Consider the following 19,528-nt stretch of genomic DNA (forward strand, 5'->3'; position numbering starts at 1 on the left):
CTATCCCTGTTTTGATGTTCTTTATTTCAGCTTGGTTTATTCCAAATAATTTTTTTTCTATTGTTGAATTCATCACTGGCTCATGGATTATACGGTGGCATTGTTTTTCCCAAGAGACTTCTTGTGTTTCCTTTTTGTCATTCGTGTGTTGATTATTCAGTGGCACATTTTTTTTTTCATGGTGCTGTAATTTGTTGTTGATGTTGTTGTTGTGGCTATTCTAATTCATACCAGTTGTTGACCTTGTTTCATGGCTTCTCAATTATGGAAATTCATAGCAATGCAGTACTAGGATCTCTCATATACAGATGTGGGGGAATAATGGAACATGCATCCCTGCTTTCAGACAAAAGACAGATTCCAAAAGAAAACGTTGGACATGTGTAGACAATGGCATGCTGGACCGGCTGACATTGTCTGTACCAACAACGTCGGGGTACACTTAAATAAGAGACTGATAGAATTACGATTCTTTATGAAGGACTACACTATTGTAGTAAAATGTGGAAAATCTGTCGGGTGGTGAGAGTTTGGGGGGTAATCCCAGCCTATATGAAATTGTACCACATAATTCAAAATTCAAAATAAAAATATATTTAAAAAATAAAAATGAAAAACAGGAGGAAAAAAAAGATCTATGCAGCTTGAAATGGAATGTGAAGGAATGCGACAAATCTAAACTTAATGTTTTGTCAACAAACACTTCTAGACCAGTCTGTATATAAAGTAGTGATCCACCAAATGCTGAAGCTCCTTGGATACAGATATTGTTCTTAAGATAATGAGTTCAAATGTAGGGGGGCATCACTAGTTTTAACCTGCACATCAACAGTCATAGAAGGACCGAGACAATCCAGTGCCAGGTGTCTGGGAGTGAAAGCTGTAGGAGTAATACCACATCAACAACATCTATGGGTGCCTGGCTAAACCAAAACATCAGGCAGCACCCATTCCTACGATGAATGAGTTCAAGAAACTTGTGTAACTAGACACATATCCTTTTCCTTCCTGGCATGCAGTGATCCACCTGAAGATCTCCCGGCTGGGCCAGTGAATAGTTAGCAAACAAGTGACACACAGGTTAATCAAATCCACATGAAGCATAGTTCCCCAAATAAATAAAAGCCACTGAAACAGTCACTAGTTTGTTCCTCTTTCTCATGGAGAGAAGATTCCTCTGGCTCCTGCTCTAAAATATTTCTACTTGTTTCCATCTTTGCTTTGGGCACTACACGTGATTCTGTTCAAATGTGGTCAAAGCCATACTAGAAACAGCAGGCATCTATTTAGCAAAATACGAATTCCACTAAAATTTTATTCAAAATTACCTTTTTCATTGCTTCAATGATGTCTTGATCCACCTTGGATATTAAAAATGAGCCTCCATCATGCTCCATCCAGTAAAATTTCAAGTCTTTTAAATTAACCTTTGCATCTAGTTTTAACCTGCAGAGTATTAAGCAGAAGTCGGCATCAATAAATTATTTATATTCTTACTATTTTGACCCTGAAAGAAACCTATATGTCTACCATAGTTTTTTGATGATATAGAATTTTGTTGTAAAATTTTGATATACCTTATTGCAAATTTATATTCGTATTTAAGGATACTTCTCTGGCTGCAAGTAAGACACTTTTAGAATGGGTTAAAATTGAAAGTAGACTGAAGAAACAAAAAACAATAGTTATCCAGAAAAGAAATGGTAATGCCAGAACTGACATTTTAACAATGGTAGAAAACTGTAAAGATCTAAGCAATAATTAGGAGGTAACTTTAACAGGACTCTGCTCTAATTAGTTGTAAGCAGTGGGAAATGTGGGAAAGCATGGTTTAGTGATTCAATTAGTTGTGGTCCAATATGGGGCAAAATGGGGCATCAGTAAAGAAAACAAGAGATGAGTTTAATACTGAGATGTATCTGAGATGCACAGTATGCAAGTTAATACATGCTGTAGCCTACATTAAAACAGTGAGCTGAAAATGTAGATTAACAAGTCATCTCTATATGGGAAATAACAAGTGGCACATGCAGGTTTAGTCATCCTGGGAAGTAATATAAATTGAAGAGAAGAAAATAAGCCAGGATCCTAGATTAAACAAAACATGAATATAAGAAGAACCAACAAGAAATACAATAAAATGTAAAATACACATATAGAAGCTATATTTAAGAAGTGTGCATCATTAAAGTCAAGGGAAAAAATCTTTATCAAAGAGGAAAATATATCAATAATGCTATTATGATATTAGTTATATTATGGTCATGTATGATAGAAATTTAAAGTAACCATTATGATCATCAAAAGAAAAATCAGGAACTTGGCAAGAAAAAAATTCAGTGGTAAAAACCAGTATGCACAGAAACCATGAAACCACTAGAAGAAAACATAGTAAACACACTACAAGATATAGGCGTATGGAAAGACTTCCTAGAAAAAATCATCAAAAGCTCAGGCAGTTAAGACCAAAATAAAAAATGGGACCACATTAAACTAAGAAGCTTCTGCACAGCAAAGGAAACAATCAACAAAATAAAAAAGCAACCAGCAGACAAAAAGAGAAATATCTTTGCACATTACACAACAGAGAGGGGGCTAACATCCAGGATATACAAAGAACTCCAGAAACATAACAATGATACAAACAACCCAGTTAAGAAATGGGTGAAGGAAACGAGCAGATATTTTTGAAAGGAGCAAATTCAATTGGCTAACAGACATATGAAAAAATGCTCAAGCTCCCTAGCAATAAGGGAAATACAAATAAAACTGCACTGCAGTTCCACTTAACCCCAGTGAGAATGGCATATAAACAGTCAAGTACCAACAACACCTGCTGCAAGGATGTGGGAAAATACTACTGGTGGGACTGTAGACTGGCACAGCCACTTTGGAAGTCAGTATGGACAATACTCAGGCAACTGAAAATTCACCTACCATATTACCCAGCAATCCCACTCCTGGGAATATATACAAAAGAACTGATACATACCCTTGAGAAAGCAACCTAAACCCTTATATTTACTTTTGCACAATCAACAATCACAAAGATAGAAGAACAACCTATATGCCCATCGGAGGAGATCTGGATAAAGAAACTGTGTTACATCTGCTCTCTGGAATACTACTTAGTTATTAAAAAGAATGAAATTTGATGATCATTTCCAACCAAATGTTCCCAATTGGAAACCATTATGCTCAGTGAAATGAAACAATTCCAAAAGGACAAATATGATATGTCAAATCTAATATATTAAAACCTCCAAAAAGAATGCAAAACAAAAACTAAGGCAAATAAGCATACACTTGCAATCTCAAACAAACTTGACAGAACACATCTCTACAACTGGATAAAAGCAGACCCCCAATGAAATTTTTAAATATACCTAGACAACAGAATATTAAATTTTCTACCACTGCCTATGGCAACAGCATCATGACTCATGTTGGAGTCAAGACTACGCTGATAGACTATTTTACTACAAAACACAGGGGGAACCATCGAGAGGAGAAATTAAATATGCTCCTTTTAATACTGTTTTTGCTACATCTCATGAGTTGATATTTTTGTTTTTATTTTCATTTATTTAAAAAAGGGTTTTTTTTTGTTTTTTTTTTTTTTTACTAATTTCTTCAGTGACACATAGGTCACACCAGTAGCATCACTTTCTTCAAGGTTTTTATTTTCCTTTTCATTTTTTTCAGCGACACATTGGTCACTCAGCATGCTATGTAACTTCATGTTCTTGTAAATTTTTTATTACCATTCCTGTTCTTGAGTTTGGTTCATGGTTTTTCATTTAAGGGGAAGTATAGTAACTGTGTAATACAAATTGTCATAATCAGTCATGAAGATGCAATGCAGTATGCATCTCTACTTGCAAACCAAAAATGAACTCTCAAAGAAGCTGTTAAATATGCCTTGACAAGAGGATGCTGAAATCTTTGCCACTGTCCATTCCTACAATATAAGGTTACACTGAAACAGCAGAATGATGGACATGGACTGACTGCTTATGAAGGACTATATTACTGTGATAATATCAGGGAAACCAGTATGTGGAGAAGACTTGGAAGGAGGAGGGGAAATCTCAGAGCCTATGGAATGTGCTATAAAATAAGAAAAAAAAATATATCATTACAAGACATTTTCTCAATTTGTGAAACATGATGTTCACTTGTATAAAAGTTCTTGAAGAAATCTCAAAATTATTTACTTGAAGAGTAGACATTTATCTCTATGTCATTAACAAGCAAAGGCAGTGGAGGAAAAAAATAGTTGAACATACTTTTTTATTCCAGGTCCTGCCATGACTCTCAGCATGGGGGTCAGGTCTTCCGCATAGCGGCACATTGGACCTGTGCACTGAAACTTCTCCTGTGCTCCCCTAGCCACAGGAAATTGACCCTTATTGGGAACCACACCTGAAAGATTAGATACTCATGTTAGTTTTTTAAAGTAATACATGATCCCTGTATATTGTATTTCACCATGTTTAATCCACCTAAAATGTTATTCTAGAGATTTCCTATTTTAGTAGCTGCCACAATTTTACTAGGTTTATATATTTTTTAAAAAGTCCTTAATTTCAAAAAATTCTCATGAAAATCTCCAAAATAAAACAGGTGAGATCATATCTGATCAGATTTAAACAGAATCCTTCCTAATTCAGCCACTTATTTGAGGGTGTTGGGGAGGATGGCTGTGAGATCTGTTCAATGGTAGATGGATAAGTCTTAGATAAAATACAATTGGAAATTTCCTAGCTTGAAGGACAAAGTTAAAAAATACCCTCGATAATCTGGGTCGTCAATATCAACTGTAACAACGCATTTACAGATTTCCCCAAATACCAAGCCATTTTGCAATGTCTGCATTGGTTAGATATGTCATGACATATGTTTATTATACATTTGGAAAGATAATATACCAGATATTTGTCTATACAACTTTGAAAATTTAGCTTCATAGAAGTTTTTGAATCTTTTTTGAATTCCCCAAATTGGACTGTGGCACTAGCAGCAAGTAATGCAAATTATCTGTTTACCTGATTTGGCTCCAAATATAATGCAGAAAATCAACACATATAAAATACGGTTTGCAGAAAGACCAAAAAGTTTAAAAATATTGAAAAATATTACCAAAAATGAAGGAGAAACAAATTATAGTGTTAGTAATTAAAGGGCAGATATTACTACAAATATCACACACAGAATGACATTAGACCTATACATGATGTAGAGTACACATAGACACATTAACAGAAAATCAGGGCTAATCCAAGATGGCTGAATAGAGTAAGAACATACACATTTTAGCAAAGAAGGGTCAGCAAGGGAGTGACAGATGAAGTCCAGTCCCGAGTGAGGGTCAAATCAGCATAGCAGAGCTTGCTAAATTATGGTATGTAGCCAGAATATATACATATGTATACATACACATATATACATTCATACACACACACACAAACAGGTCTTAGAAAAATAATTCACTGAAGGATATTTAAAGCAGCAATATCCACAATAATCAGGAGGCAAAAACAGTCAAAATATATATTAACTAACACGTGATTAGAAAAAGGCAGTATATTCAGACAATGGAATGCTATCCAGCCATGAACACAAATGAAGTCCCGATACATGGTACAACATGGGTAAACACTGAAAGCATCGCAGGTGAGTGAATCCATTGGAACATGCCACATACTATATGGTTTCATTTTGTTGAAACATTCAGAATAGATCTTTCTATATATTCCAAAAACAGTCTTAGTTTTCAGGTTCTATGGAAAGAGAGGAGGAAATGATTGTTCAATGAGTAGGCAGAAGGCCTGCCGCTCTTACACGTTATTGTTGGGAATGTAAAATGGTAAAGCCTCTTTGCAAAAGCTTTTGTCAGTTTCTCAAGCTAAAAATTTAATTACCAAATCATCTAACCATTCCATTTGTAGGTATTTACCCAGGACAAGTTAATATATTCCCACAAAAAGGTGTTTCATATCAATTATCATAGCCATATTATTTGTAATAGTTGAAAAAGAGGAAATAACTGAAATGTACAACAGGAGAGTGAATAAACAAACTGGGTTATAGCTATCCAACAAAATGCTATTCAGCAATAAAAAAGGAAGTAGTACAACCTGGATCAATCTAAAAGATCATATGCTGAGTCAGGCTACTTATCTGACAATGGATCAATACACTGAGAAATTTTTTTTAAAAATTCAACAACAACAAAAACAGCCAATCCAGTTAAGAAATGAGCAAGCAACTCAATAGACAGCTTCTGAAGAAATACAAATATCCAAAAATAACAAAAAATTATTCAACATCACTAAATATCAGCGAAAGGCAAATCAAAACCATAATGAGATATCATCACACCCCTATCAGAATGCTTAAACAACAAATACTGAGAAGGATATAGAGAAAGGGAAAGTAAATTTTAGTGCAGCCACCTTGGAAAACATTACGGACATATTTTTAAAAACATGATCCAGCAACATCACTACTGGGCATATAGCAAATTAGTAATGAACACAATATATCAAAGAGACACTTGTATCACCTTGTTTATATCAGCATTGTTTCACGATAATCAAAATAAGAATCAACCAAGATGTCCATCATCAGATTAACGGATAAAGAAAGTGTGAGGGGACCCGGCGCGGTGGCACAAGTGGTTAAGGTCCTCACCTTGCACGCCTGGGATCCAATATGGGCACCGGTTCTAATCCCGGCAGCCCCACTTCCCATCCAGCTCCCTGCCTGTGGCCTGGGAAAGCAGTCAAGGACGGCCCAAAGCTTTGGGACCCTGCACCCGCGTGGGAGACCACGAAGAGGCTCCTGGCTTCGGATTGGCATAGCATCGGCCGTTGCGCTCACTTGGGGAGTGAATCATCGGATGGAAGATCTTCCTCTCTGTCTCTCCTCTCTGTATATCTGCCTTTCCAATAAAAAATGATAAAAATAAATCTTTAAAAAAAAAAGAAAGTGTGAGGTAAGAGAGAGAATGAAATATTATTCTGCTGTGAAAAGAAAGAAATTCTATCACTTGCACAAAAACATACGCAACTGAAGGGCATGATGTTTAATGAAATAAGCTAAACACAGAAAAATAAACAAACAGATGTTGTATGTTCTCTAAGTGTCTCCATAAAATTTTTAAAAAACTGAAAGATTTTCTTGTGTGTATCAGCATTGGTGCAGTTATAATTTTGTCAAACCTGGTTTTCTATTTTTGTCAAAACAGAAGTAGAGAAAAAAAAGCGAAAAGATATATATATATATCTGGTTTCTGAATGACATTACAGTCCAAACTGAGCAAACACAAACAAACAGCTTCTGCACTCCCCTTTAACACGAAACAATTCAGGAAAACATAGTTTTCAGTACAGTCAGACCTCAGACCTCAGCCTGTTTGTTAAAGAAGTTATTCTAAACCATAAACCATGAATGTTTAACTTTGGAATGATGGCAAAACACAATGATAAATCCAGAAAAATAACATCAAGAAAGAATTTTACATCATGTCTGCACCTAAATCATTCAGGCTTTATTCTGGATTATAAAGTGGTCAGTGTCTGATTAATGGTGAGGATACAGGAGTCAGATTCCCAGGAGGCAATCATGAAATGTTTGCACTGCATCCAGCAGTTTGTCAATGAACTCAACAAGGAAAACAAGTTAAGAAAAGAAAAGGCAAAAATAAATTCTCTGCTTAATCTTTGGAAGGAAACAAGTCACTGAATTTATATTTCTTATAAGTTGTTGCAATTTGTTTAGATGAGATCAATCTTTTTATTTATTTATTCATGCATTTCAAGTAACACATAAGCCAAAAATTTGTGATAGAAATTGAGTAAGGGCCTTCCTGTTCGTTGTTATTCTAATGCAAGACACATACAGCTTGCTGTGCAAAATATCTGACATCATGTTTTCACCATGTCCTATGCTTTAGCACTATCAACTACTCATGCAAAGGTTTAGTATCAAGATTGTTCCAGTAAATATTCGGTCCAGCAAATGCTTGGCCACATTAAAAGGTAATTTGCTATTTGTTCTCTTTTTATTTTTAAATAAAGGGGCTGCATTTATTTACTGATTGTTTCCTGACCACAGGCTTCATTTAATGTACTGATGAATAGTACTGTCATCCTATGGAAGTACTTAGGATCACTCACCACACTTTGGGAACAACAGCATTTTGACTATAAAAATTTTGAAATGCTTTCATGAGGTCTTTCGTGACAGTTTATCAAATACCATAAACATGGTATACAGTGGATCATACATCAAGAATTCAAAATCTCATCAAAGAATTCCATATCAACTTGGCCTGAAAACAATGGAATGTTCTCAATCATGATTAGCCAGAGTCTCCACTTGGTCTCTTTAGTCAATTTCATTGGGGCAGGAATGAAAGAGAACTAACAGATGCTGTTCACTTTATTTACAAAATCAAAGCTGAACAACAATCAATACTCAGATCAATTTAAGGATACTCATGCTTTAACTGAACTAACATGGCAGAAGATATTTGGTAGAATTCTCTGCCTAAAATAGTGGACAATCCCACAATTACAAAAGAGAACTATTTGATAAGCCCATTATTACAAGTTCCTAATTCCATCAGGAAAAATCTGATTCATAAGTAAGCTCTATTTTTAATAGCCAAGGACTTAGAATTTTTAAATAGTTTCTGAAAGATGAGGACAAGATCATCTACAGTGAAGTAGGCACTCATGATTTTACAGCTCTGAAATTTTGATAGCTATCATATTTAAAACTCACTAAAATTTATCTTGTGCTATTTGTCACAGTGTAGATGTCACCACAGTCTCACAGCCTGACAGTAACCGGATGATACTGATACAGGTTTCCACAGCTAGGTGGCATGCTGAGTCCTGTGTTCATCTGAAGTTGGACTGTTACAATGGAACAATCTCACTTTTCATACTAATTCCAAAGCTTTCACAAATTCACACGATTTGGAAGCAGCCGTATATTATACCATGGCTACATCATTTGAGCACAAGAAATTAAAGTGATTATTTCTGTTTTGATAGTGTATTAAGCCCTCTGGGAGTGGGGAGGGGAGCGGAGAAAATATGTGAAGCAATCCAATCCCCACTTAATAAGCATTTCAGCAGAGGAGTAAAATGAGATTTAAGAGCAAGCAAACTGTTCCTGGGATATCTGCCTCAGAGACTCCACAGCCTTATACATCACAGCTTATCAAATTTTAAGCTTTAAACATGTACTGCTTATTATATGTCAAGTACACCTCAAGAAGTTAAACAGTGAAGCCTGGGGAGGAAGTATTTAGCATATATTCCTCACTGTTCTGCCTTGGGTAGATTCCTGGATCTGGCTACTGATTTCAACTTCCCACCAAAACAGAAGCTGCAAACTGTGATGATTTTTCAAGTAACAGGATTCTTTGACCCCTATGGGAAAGCTGGATTGCACGCCTGACTCGTAGCACTGCCTCTGGTCCTGGCCCAGTCCTGGCCTTTGTGCGCATGTGGGGAGTGGGCGTGATGATCAGAGTTCTCACTTAGATGTTCGGTCTGCTCCCCAAAATAAAAATAAGTAAATCTATTATTTAACCGTGACTAAGTTTTATGTACTTAAAATTAAGAACACACAATAATAATGAAGTCTTGGTTATAGATTTTAAATGGCTGTAAATTTTCAATTATTAAAATTGGCACTTGGCATATGAAAGATTTTTCAGATGATAATTTCTCATGTAAATGAGACTGCAGTTGAAAAATGTATTGCCTACAGACGCATATAGCGGTCTGAACTTTGTGTGTAACAACTGGACAAATGCCTCAAGGAATTTCGATTATTCTGTTTGAGAAGTTGCATCACAAAAATGACAAGAAATACAAAAACAATTTTTAAAACATTCATAAGTGTTAACTACAATTTCCACTAATTATTTTCAGAGTCTAAAGAATAAATCACTGGTCTAGAGAATAAGTAATTGAGCTAAGAATAAGTCATTGGTAGTCATTAGCATAATAAAAGTTTACAATCAATTTAAACATCCAAAAATAAAGGATTAACAGACTAGACTGTGGAGGATTCAGATGGTATTTGTAAATACACACCATTGCTGACATAAAGCACAGAGGGTGGTAAAAGAGGTTACAAATCAGTGTGTACAGAACGGCCTCTAGTTTAAACACAAAACTATTTCAGCATATGTGGGTTGTATGTACACATGTGAGTGTGTGTATATCCCTAAGCATGTTCGTATATGTTTGTGAGACAGATGACATTAATTTCTTTGAACCTGTGCTTGTGTGTGGGGTAACAGGAAGATATTAAACATAAAAACAGATTACCACATGTATGCAAATAAAATGTTCCAAATAAACTGCAACATTTATCACAGAAGCTATGACTTTTAATACACAAAACTGACTGAATTTTTTTCATTTTAAAAAAATTTTACAAATTGCCAACAGTTAATATATATTGTAATTATAATAAAACAGAAATCTAGTTGATGTTAATAACTGTAGCATTTAGGTGTCAGAACTTCCTTTCTTTTTTACTTACCATATACTGGAATTATGTGATTTTTCCTTTCATTTTAAGTATGGGGAAATAAAACACAACTGATATGTCAATCCCTGATTATAACTGGTATAGAGGACAACCTCTAGTAATTAAGGCTGGATTTGAATCTGAAACTATCTTTACTTAACTGCATAATTAGGGAAGGTTTATTTAAGCTTACTGAGCTTTGAATACACCATCTTTAACACATAAATATCTCCCTGAAGGTGTTACAGTGACTATTTAATATATTTTAATACTTTTTTCTCATAATGTGTATTCACATTGGCTTTTGGAGGACGTTCTTATATAGAAACCATGCTGGTAGTGACAACTAAAAAGAATGAAATCTTGTCTTTGGCAACTAAACGGACGTAACTGGAAACCATGACGCTTAGTGAAATAAGCTGGTCTCAAAGAAGAAAGGTATCACGCGTTCCTTGATCTGTGACAGTTAATACAAACGGTATTCCACAGCAGTCTACGTGGGTACACTGTGAGAGTTCATTATTGTTTACAGCATGTATGCATACTCCAAGCTTGCTATTTGTTGAATTCTTTACGTACGGAGTGTTGAATACGTGGTTAGGAAGTGAACTGAAAGTATGTCATTGGAAGAATTAAGTGAAAAAAAGAAAGAAATTAAAGAGGAGAGTGTATGAGAAACGCAGGAAGGGGGGCGGGCAGCATGGGAAGCGTCACTATGCTCCTAAATTTGCAGTGTAAAATACACGAAATTTATTCACTATATAGAAATAAAACAATTTATTTAGAGAAGAAAGATCAGCATGTTATGGGCAAAATGTCTATTGGCTATGAAGCATAAAACTGGAATTACCCTTCCCAACATTTTAACATTACCTGGGGAGGGTTTGTGTCCAAAAACTCCATTGAAGAAAGCTGGCATGCGAATGCTACCACCAATATCGGAGCCCACACCAATCACTGAGCACGCAGCAGCCAGGGTACAGCCCTCACCACCTAGACAAAATGCAAAATATGCATTTTAAATAAAGAAATTAGCTACATTACTATTTCCATGGAATGTATTGTACATTAATTCAGTATTTGTAGGTTTAAACTAAGTCTTAGGGCATTTATTTGGATGATAACTGTAATCTATTATGTCAATATAAACATTCTGGGGAGATTCATCACATTTTATTAACACTATGAAAAAGAATAAATAATATTTTGTTATTTGCTTTGTCTGGCTTACAATTTCTTTGTACTCCAATTCCTCCATTACTATCATCATTTCTGCTTAGTTGAATTTATGCCTATGGAATCATATAATGAAAAACAATAATAAAAAGGGTCGGTGCACTGGCTCTAGTTAATTCCCCACCTCCAGTCATTAGCATCCTATATAGGCACAGGTAAATGTTGGTGCTGCTCCACTCCAGCTCCCTGCGTGTGGCCTGGGAATGCAGTGGTGGATTGCCCAAGTCCTTGGAACCCTCCAGCCGCCTGGGAGTCTAGGAAGAAGCCCCTGGCTCCTGGCTTTGGAACAGCTCAGTACCAGCCATTGTGGCTATTTGGGGAGTGGGCCAGTGGATGGAGGAACTTTTTATGTTTCTTCTCTGTATATCTGCCTTTTTTAATGAAGAAAATTTAAGGAAAAAAATAATAAAAACAAACACAACAACAAAAAGAAAATGTAGAGCAAATAGCACTTCAACAATGCCTGCCTGACAAATATGGGGCTCATACTTTAGTTTTTTTTTTTTAAAAGATTTATTTTTATTATTTTTTTATTGGAAAGGCGGATATACAGAGAGGAGAGACAGAGAGGAAGATCTTCCATCCGATGATTCACTCCCCAAGTGAGCGCAAAGGGCCGATACTATGCCAATCCGAAGCCAGGAGCCTCTTCCGGGTCTCCCGCGTGGGTGCAGGGTCCCAAAGCTTTGGGCCGTCCTCGGCTGCTTTCCCGGGCCACAGGCAGGGAGCTGGAAGAGAAGCGGGGCTGCCGGGATAGAACCGGGCGTGCAAGGCGAGGACTTTAATCACTGCGCCACCGCGCTGGGCCCATACTTTAGCTTTTATTGTAGTAGATGTGTATATGCATAAAAACACATATTTCATTTCTTGCACTTTTAAGTCATCATGTTTGCAAAAAATCAAATTTATGCAATAAACTTGGACTTCAGATTTTCTGTTTATACAACTTAAATCGATCATTATATGTAATAGATGTTACATGTTATATCATTATACATTATGTGCTATTCACCCATGTTTATAACTAATGTTGTGAATTGTACTTTAAATTCTGGGTAAATAAAAGTTGGATTACAAATAAAAGTTGCACCAATACTAGCTTTATGTATTTATCTTTACTAGAATTTTAAAAAAATTTATATGGCATTGGTTTACTTTTTAGCATCCATTCATCCAAAATTGAGGGACTGCATTTTGTACTTTAAAAATTTTTAACATGATTTATACATATTTTTGGTGCATAATGTGATATTTCAATACAATGTGTAGGGATCAAGTCATAATAATTAACATTTCTCCTGGTTTTCCATTGCTTTATGATTGGTGGTGCGGAGATCTATTTGTTCATAAAATAAATATGATACTGAAATCCACAATCAGTCAAGTATGATATGTATCACTAGGGTTTATTCCTTGAGTCTAACCAAGAAGTATAAGAGAACTTTTTTTGAATAACACAAATGAGCAAGCATAGTTTTGAGTCTATTTTTTCCCCACTAATATGTTTTAACGCAGTACGGTGTTACAGTGCATCAGGCTAAGACTCTGACAGTAGTACTAGCATCCCATACAGGTGCCAGTTCAAGTTCCATCTGTTCCATTTCTGATTCAGCTCCTTGCTAATGCACCTGGGAAGCATTAGGCTATGGCTCAATGGCTTGGGCCCCTGCATCTAAGTGGGAGATCTGGAAGAAATGGCTCCTGGTGTTGGACCTGAACAGCTCTGGCCATTGCAGCTACTTGTGGAAGTCCGTAGAAGACATTCTCATTCTCTCATCTCTCATTCTCTTATTCTCTCATCCCCACCCCTCTCCTTCCTTCCCTCACTTCCTCCATCCCTCCTTCTCTCTCTTTCTCATGTCCTAGCAAGTAAAAGAAATAATTTTTAAAAGACTGAGGTAACAATATGAATGATAATATATGTTTAGCCACCTGAGCTTTCTGAGCAGACTGGATGACCCTGCCAGCTTCAACAGCCTTCTTGTCCAACACTTTGATTACACTCAGAGCATTTGTCTCATATTGCAAACAGCAGAATGAGCCAGAGGAGGATATTCAGAGAAGCTTTCAATACACATGGGCTTGCCAGGAACCATAGCAACAGTGGCAAAATCATTAGAATTGAAGTTAGTCATCTTACTGTTTCATATCAGAACGATAATCAACCATTTTGTTTAATTCAGCAAACTTGCAAATAATTTGAGCTATGTGACGAGCCAGTAGAGGGATGTAGCCACAGCTTCTTTGTTCTTGGTGGTTCAGGATAATCACCTGAGCAGTGAAAGCAGCTGGGCCATTTTTATTGTCACCAGACATTTTCTTGACATTGAATCCCAAGTTGCCCCCAGGGAGACACTCAAACCTTCGTGGTGCATTTTTTTTAAAGATTTATTTTTATTATTTTTTTTTATTGGAAAGGCAGATATACAGAGAGGAGAGACAGAGAGGAAGATCTTCCGTCCAATGATTCACTCCCCAAGTGAGTGCAACGGGCCGATACTATGCCGATCCGAAGCCAGGAGCCTCTTCCGGGTCTCCCACACGGGTGCAGGTTCCCAAAGCTTTGGGCTGTCCTCGGCTGCTTTCCCAGGCCACAGGCAGGGAGCTGGAAGGGAAGCGGGGCTGCCGGGATTAGAACCGGCGCCCATATGGGATCCCGGGCGTGCAAGGTGAGGACCTTAACCACTTGTGCCACCGCGCCGGGCCCCTTCGTGGTGCATTTTAACAAACATTAGTTCATATTGACTGAAGCAAAAGGTTAATGTTATGTCAGATTTATGAATGCTAAACTCCGATTGGTCTACTGGGACAATACAAACAAAAAAAAAACCCCACCAATTTTGTAGACATCCTGTAGGGGTAAGCTAGGCAAGCTGGTTAAATGATGCAATACAGAACTTCAAGCAGTGTGGTTCTACTGGCATTTCTATCTTTACAATGATTTTTCATCCTTTTATCCAAGGCATATTAGCACATTAACACTTGGCTCTAACATGTTTTCACTGTTCCAGCAATAAAGTGGCACATACAGTACCATGTCAGAGTTGTAACTAACTGTACAATGTACATTTTTTTTTACTTTAACTATTTCCCAGCATCTCTCTCACTGTGGGGTGGCTCAGGGGAATGGATGTGTCAACAACAACAATTAATTTTTTACATCAAGCCATGAAAGCCAGAAAGGCATTGCTCATGGCTATGATTAGAGAAACCAGCTGCAGATTCACCAAGAGCAGCAGATGAATGAAGCAGAACAATGAAGAGAGCACAGCCAGCCTGAAATGCGCCTGTAACCGTGTTTATGATAAATTGCCCGAGTAATGAAGCATCAGTAAGTCGTGTGATACCCACTAGTATCAGATTTCTACAGGGAGCTCTTGATACCATGCTCATGTTCTGCTTTCAGTTTATCCAGACTCATGTATTAACACTCCCCTTTCCTTTCCACTCAAAATAGAATATACCTTCAACTAAGTTTTATTTTCTCTGAGATTTCTTTCCCACAGAAACTCTTCACACTGAGATTTTAGAGTAACAATAGCTCCTTATGCAACCAAAAGGCACCAAATTCTCCAATCACCTCTGGGCTGTTTCTGCTTCTTGCACAATTCCCCATTGTCCCCTATGCTTTACAGTAATACAGTCCTTCAAAGCTCCCATTTCTTAAAGCATATCCCTTTACAATACTTCCTCTGTGAAGCAAAATTCTATCTCTTTTCTTCTCTCCAGCCTTCTATTGCTGTTGTTTCTCTGTCCTCATTTCCTAACACATTTGCTCTTCTTTAAAGCCTACTCTTCCTCTTTTTTGATCCCGAAGCTGTGTAATGCCAGTTCTTTATCTGTAAAATGAAACTGTGCCAATAAATTATTGCTCACAAATCTTGCTTGTATTGTGTACCTTGGCTTGCCAAATGTGTGCCACAGGCATACTCGAAACAGCTTTTTGGGCCCGGCACGATGGCACAAGTGGTTAAGGTCCTCACCTTGCACGCCCGGGATCCCATATGGGCGCCGGTTCTAATCCCGGCAGCCCCGCTTCCCATCCAGCTCCCTGCCTGTGGCCCGGGAAAGCAGTCGAGGACGGCCCAAAGCTTTGGGAACCTGCACCCACATGGGAGTCCTGGAAGAGGCTCCTGGCTTTGGATTGGCTCAGTTCCAGCCGTTGCAGCCACTTAGGGAGTGAATCATCGGACAGAAGATCTTCCTCTCTGTCTCTCCTCTCTGTGCATCTGCCTTTCCAATAACAATAAAATGAATCTTTTTTAAAAAAAGAAAGAAAGAAAGCTTTTTGTGGGCCCAGCGCCATGCCCTAGTGGCTAAAGTCCTCTCCTTGTATGTGCCAGGATCCCATATGGGCACTGGTTCTAATCTCAGTGGCTCCACTTCCCATCCAGCTTTCTGCTTGTGGCCTGAAGCAGTCGAGGATGGCCCAAAGTCTTGGGACCTTGCACCCTCGTGGGAGACCTGGAAGAGGTTTCTGGCTCCTGGCTTTGGATCAGCACAGCACCGGCCGTTGCATTTGCTTGATGAGTGAATCAGTGGACAGAAGATCTTCCTCTCTGTCTCTCCTCCTCTCTGTATATCTGACTTTATAATATAAATAAATCTTTTAAAAAAAAAAGCTTTATGTATCTCAGCAGCAACCTTCCCAAATTTTTCACTACATTCATACATCAGCATGCCAACGGCAGTGAACTTTCCAAATTGGCATCACCAATAATAATAATAATACTGATACACATCTTTTCCTTTATTATTTTGGCTTTGATTTATCAATGAATTTCTGTTCTGAAATCAGACTGCAAAAAAAAGTGCTTCCAGGATTTGGACCAGCAATCTCACAGTTGATACAGATGCAGGGATTCCTACTCAGTCTTTCTTGTTCAGAACCCTGGCCCCAGCTCTATGGACATCTGGTTATAACAAGGCTGTTGGCAAACCCCAAAGGCAGAAAAAAGGCTGGAGACCACTGTAATGTGGCAGCTCAGGTCATGGGTTTTGAAAACTGGGGAAAATAAACTGTGCTCCATTTGTTGATCAAACTTTTTCTCAAACCTTAGTCAATTTTCTAGACTGGGTTGAGACCCAAAGAGAACTGAGGAATTCTCCTTTAAGTAAGGAATGCTGGTCTGTAGCAATGGTGGGTATTGTGCGGCTTTCCAACTACAATTTTTCCAAAAACATGGAGCCATTCCTGGCCAGAAGCATGACATAGGAGCTGCAGTGTGCCCTTTTCCACCATCTTCTCTATATTTGATATTTTGATATTTTTTCAGTACATCCAGTATATCATGCAAGGCTTTTGAAGACTTTACTATAATCTTACGGATGGCACTTTGTACTAAGATATTTTTACAAATTTGAAACCTTTCTCTTTGCCTATCTTTAAAAAGGCTGTTTAATGTGTTTTGATAGTGTATATATTTAGATTCACCCTTCAATAAGTTTATTAAACTTAAAAAAAATTTTTTTTTTAATCTATGGATCTATGGCCTGGGAGAGTTGACCTCCATGACCTGCAGCTCTGAGACCATTACTATTAGTCTTACATTCCTCAGAGTTATCTTGAGTCTAGCATGTAGAAACTAAGGAATGCCCTGCCAAGCATCCATTACCTCAAGTTTGAAATTTCACAATCCCCCAAATAGTATTCCCTCATGTTTTTAGACAGGGGTAGGGTCCTCATTAGTGTAATGGTTAAAGTCCTCGCCTTGAACATGCCAGGATCCCATATGGGCCCTGGTTCTAATCCCAGCTGCTCCACTTCCCATCCAGCTCCCTGCTTGAGGCAGTCGAGGACAGCCCAAAGCCTTGGGACCCTGCACCTGCGTGGGAGACCCAGAAGAGGCTCCTGGCTTCAGATTCGCTCAGCTTCAGCCATTGCAGCCGCTTGGGAAGTGAACCATCAGATGGAAGATCTTCCTCTCTCTCTCCTCCTCTCTATATATGACTTTCCAATAAAAATAAATCTTTAAAAAATATTTATTTATTTTTATTGGAAAGTCAGACTTACAGAGAGAAGGAGAGACAGAGAAAAAGATCTTCCATCAGCTGGTTCACTCCCCAAGTGACTATAATGGTCGTAGCTAAGTGGATCCAAAGCCAAGAGCCAGAAAGCTCTTGCAGGTCTCTCATGTGGGTGCAGGGTCCCAAGGCTTTATGCCATCCTCGACTGCTTTCCCAGGCCACAGGCAGGGAGCTGGATGGGAAGCAGAGCAGCTCGGCTATGAACTGGCACCCATATGGGATCCCAACCAAAGCAAGGCAAGGACTTTAGCCACTAGGCTATCACACTGGGCCTGGCAGTGAATACTTCTAATGACATCATAAGCAAGTCCTAGTTAACAGACAAGTTCTGACATGTCATTTAATATTGTTCCTTACTCTAAAAGGAAAAGTTACACACAATTTCATTTCATTAACTAATGAATGCTTCATACATTTTACACACAGGCTAAACATTACATTATGTCAGTTAATATTCCAGAACCTTCACATTTTGAAAGGATGGGCTATACATAAAAATATTTTAAACAAGTTTATTATTATTATTTTTATTATGCTGATTTATCATAGTAGCAAGTGTTACACTGCTAGGAGAAAAACACAGTCAACATGTAGTTAGCATCCTGGCTCTGCTCTGTGTCAACTCTACACTCACCGTAACAGTGTGCCAGTATCACTACCTGTTCTTTACACCTATAAGAGATTAACACTTGCTGGAAAGAATCTAAAAATCCAGACTTTCTACCCTAAGGTAGGCTGCTTCCAGCAGCTGCACGTACCATGGACACGGATCCAGGCTGGGATCAGGCGCACCTGGAGCCCCATGACAGGTTCCTGGGCGCTGCTTTCACTGTACACCATGGTACTAGGCCAGAAGCCAAGAGGTGAGGCTGCTGGGGCATAGTGTTGTTTTCCGGCAGACCAGAGGCCTGACAGTTATTACGCAGGTCAAACCCATGGCATATGCTGGTATGGGAGCAGCAGTCCAGGGGTCTGACAGGTTCTATGTGGTCACACTTTTAGTACATCGCAGCCCTAGGCCCAGGGCCCGAGATGAGAATCCTGGCAGGGGACACTAATGGCCTTTGGCAAGTATCACAGAAGTGCAGATCAAATGATATTTCATCTCCTCAGACAAAAAGTAACAAATACTGACAACTATGTCTAGGAAGGGAAAAACTTAAGTATTGTTGTCAATTACAGGGACTATAAATTAATTGTGGATATGTTTAGAAAACTAGAAAGAGAACAGATATATGATTTAGCAATCTTAAACAACAAGCCTATGAAAGGCAAGAAATCATTGTATCAAGGAGATAGTTGGATCACCACATCTATGGCAGCAACATTCACACTGGCCACTTGGGGATTGAAGCAGCAGACAGAAGATCTTTGTCTCTTCTTCTCTCTGTAAATCTGACTTTCCAATAAAAATAAAGAAATATTTTTTAAAAAAAGAAATTGGGGGATGTTTTATTAAGTGAAATAAGCCAGACATGGAAATATAAGTACTGACAAATACTGGATGTTCTCCCTAATATGTGGAAGTTAAGGAAACTAAATCTGAACATAGAATACTAACTACTAGAAGTTTAGAAGGGGTGGGTTTTGAATAATGACTACGGCATCACACTTACACAGAAGTGTTCTTCTTAGTGATGCCTAGCATAGCAGATTGGCTTCATCCAAGAATAACCTATTTATTTTATGAACAAATATAAGA

General features: G+C 37.9%; 1 protein-coding gene across 3 annotated transcripts in view; it reads right to left on the reverse strand.

The window, feature by feature from the left end:
- FAAH2 (fatty acid amide hydrolase 2) overlaps positions 1-19,528 on the reverse strand; it is a 60,350-nt gene that overhangs the window by 12,192 nt on the left and 28,630 nt on the right. For all 3 annotated transcript variants that reach the window (XM_040997821.1, XM_040997813.1, XM_040997806.1), the window contains 3 exons: positions 11,437-11,556; positions 4,290-4,425; positions 1,329-1,446 (listed from right to left, as the gene is read on the reverse strand). In XM_040997821.1, coding sequence (XP_040853755.1) covers positions 1,329-1,446; positions 4,290-4,425; positions 11,437-11,556 — 374 coding nt within the window. The remainder of the gene's footprint in view (positions 1-1,328; positions 1,447-4,289; positions 4,426-11,436; positions 11,557-19,528) is intronic.

Source organism: Ochotona curzoniae, unplaced genomic scaffold (assembly GCF_017591425.1).
Source record: "Ochotona curzoniae isolate NIBS_2020 unplaced genomic scaffold, NIBS_Ocur_1.0 contig_1274, whole genome shotgun sequence".
NCBI classification, from domain to species: domain Eukaryota; kingdom Metazoa; phylum Chordata; class Mammalia; order Lagomorpha; family Ochotonidae; genus Ochotona; species Ochotona curzoniae.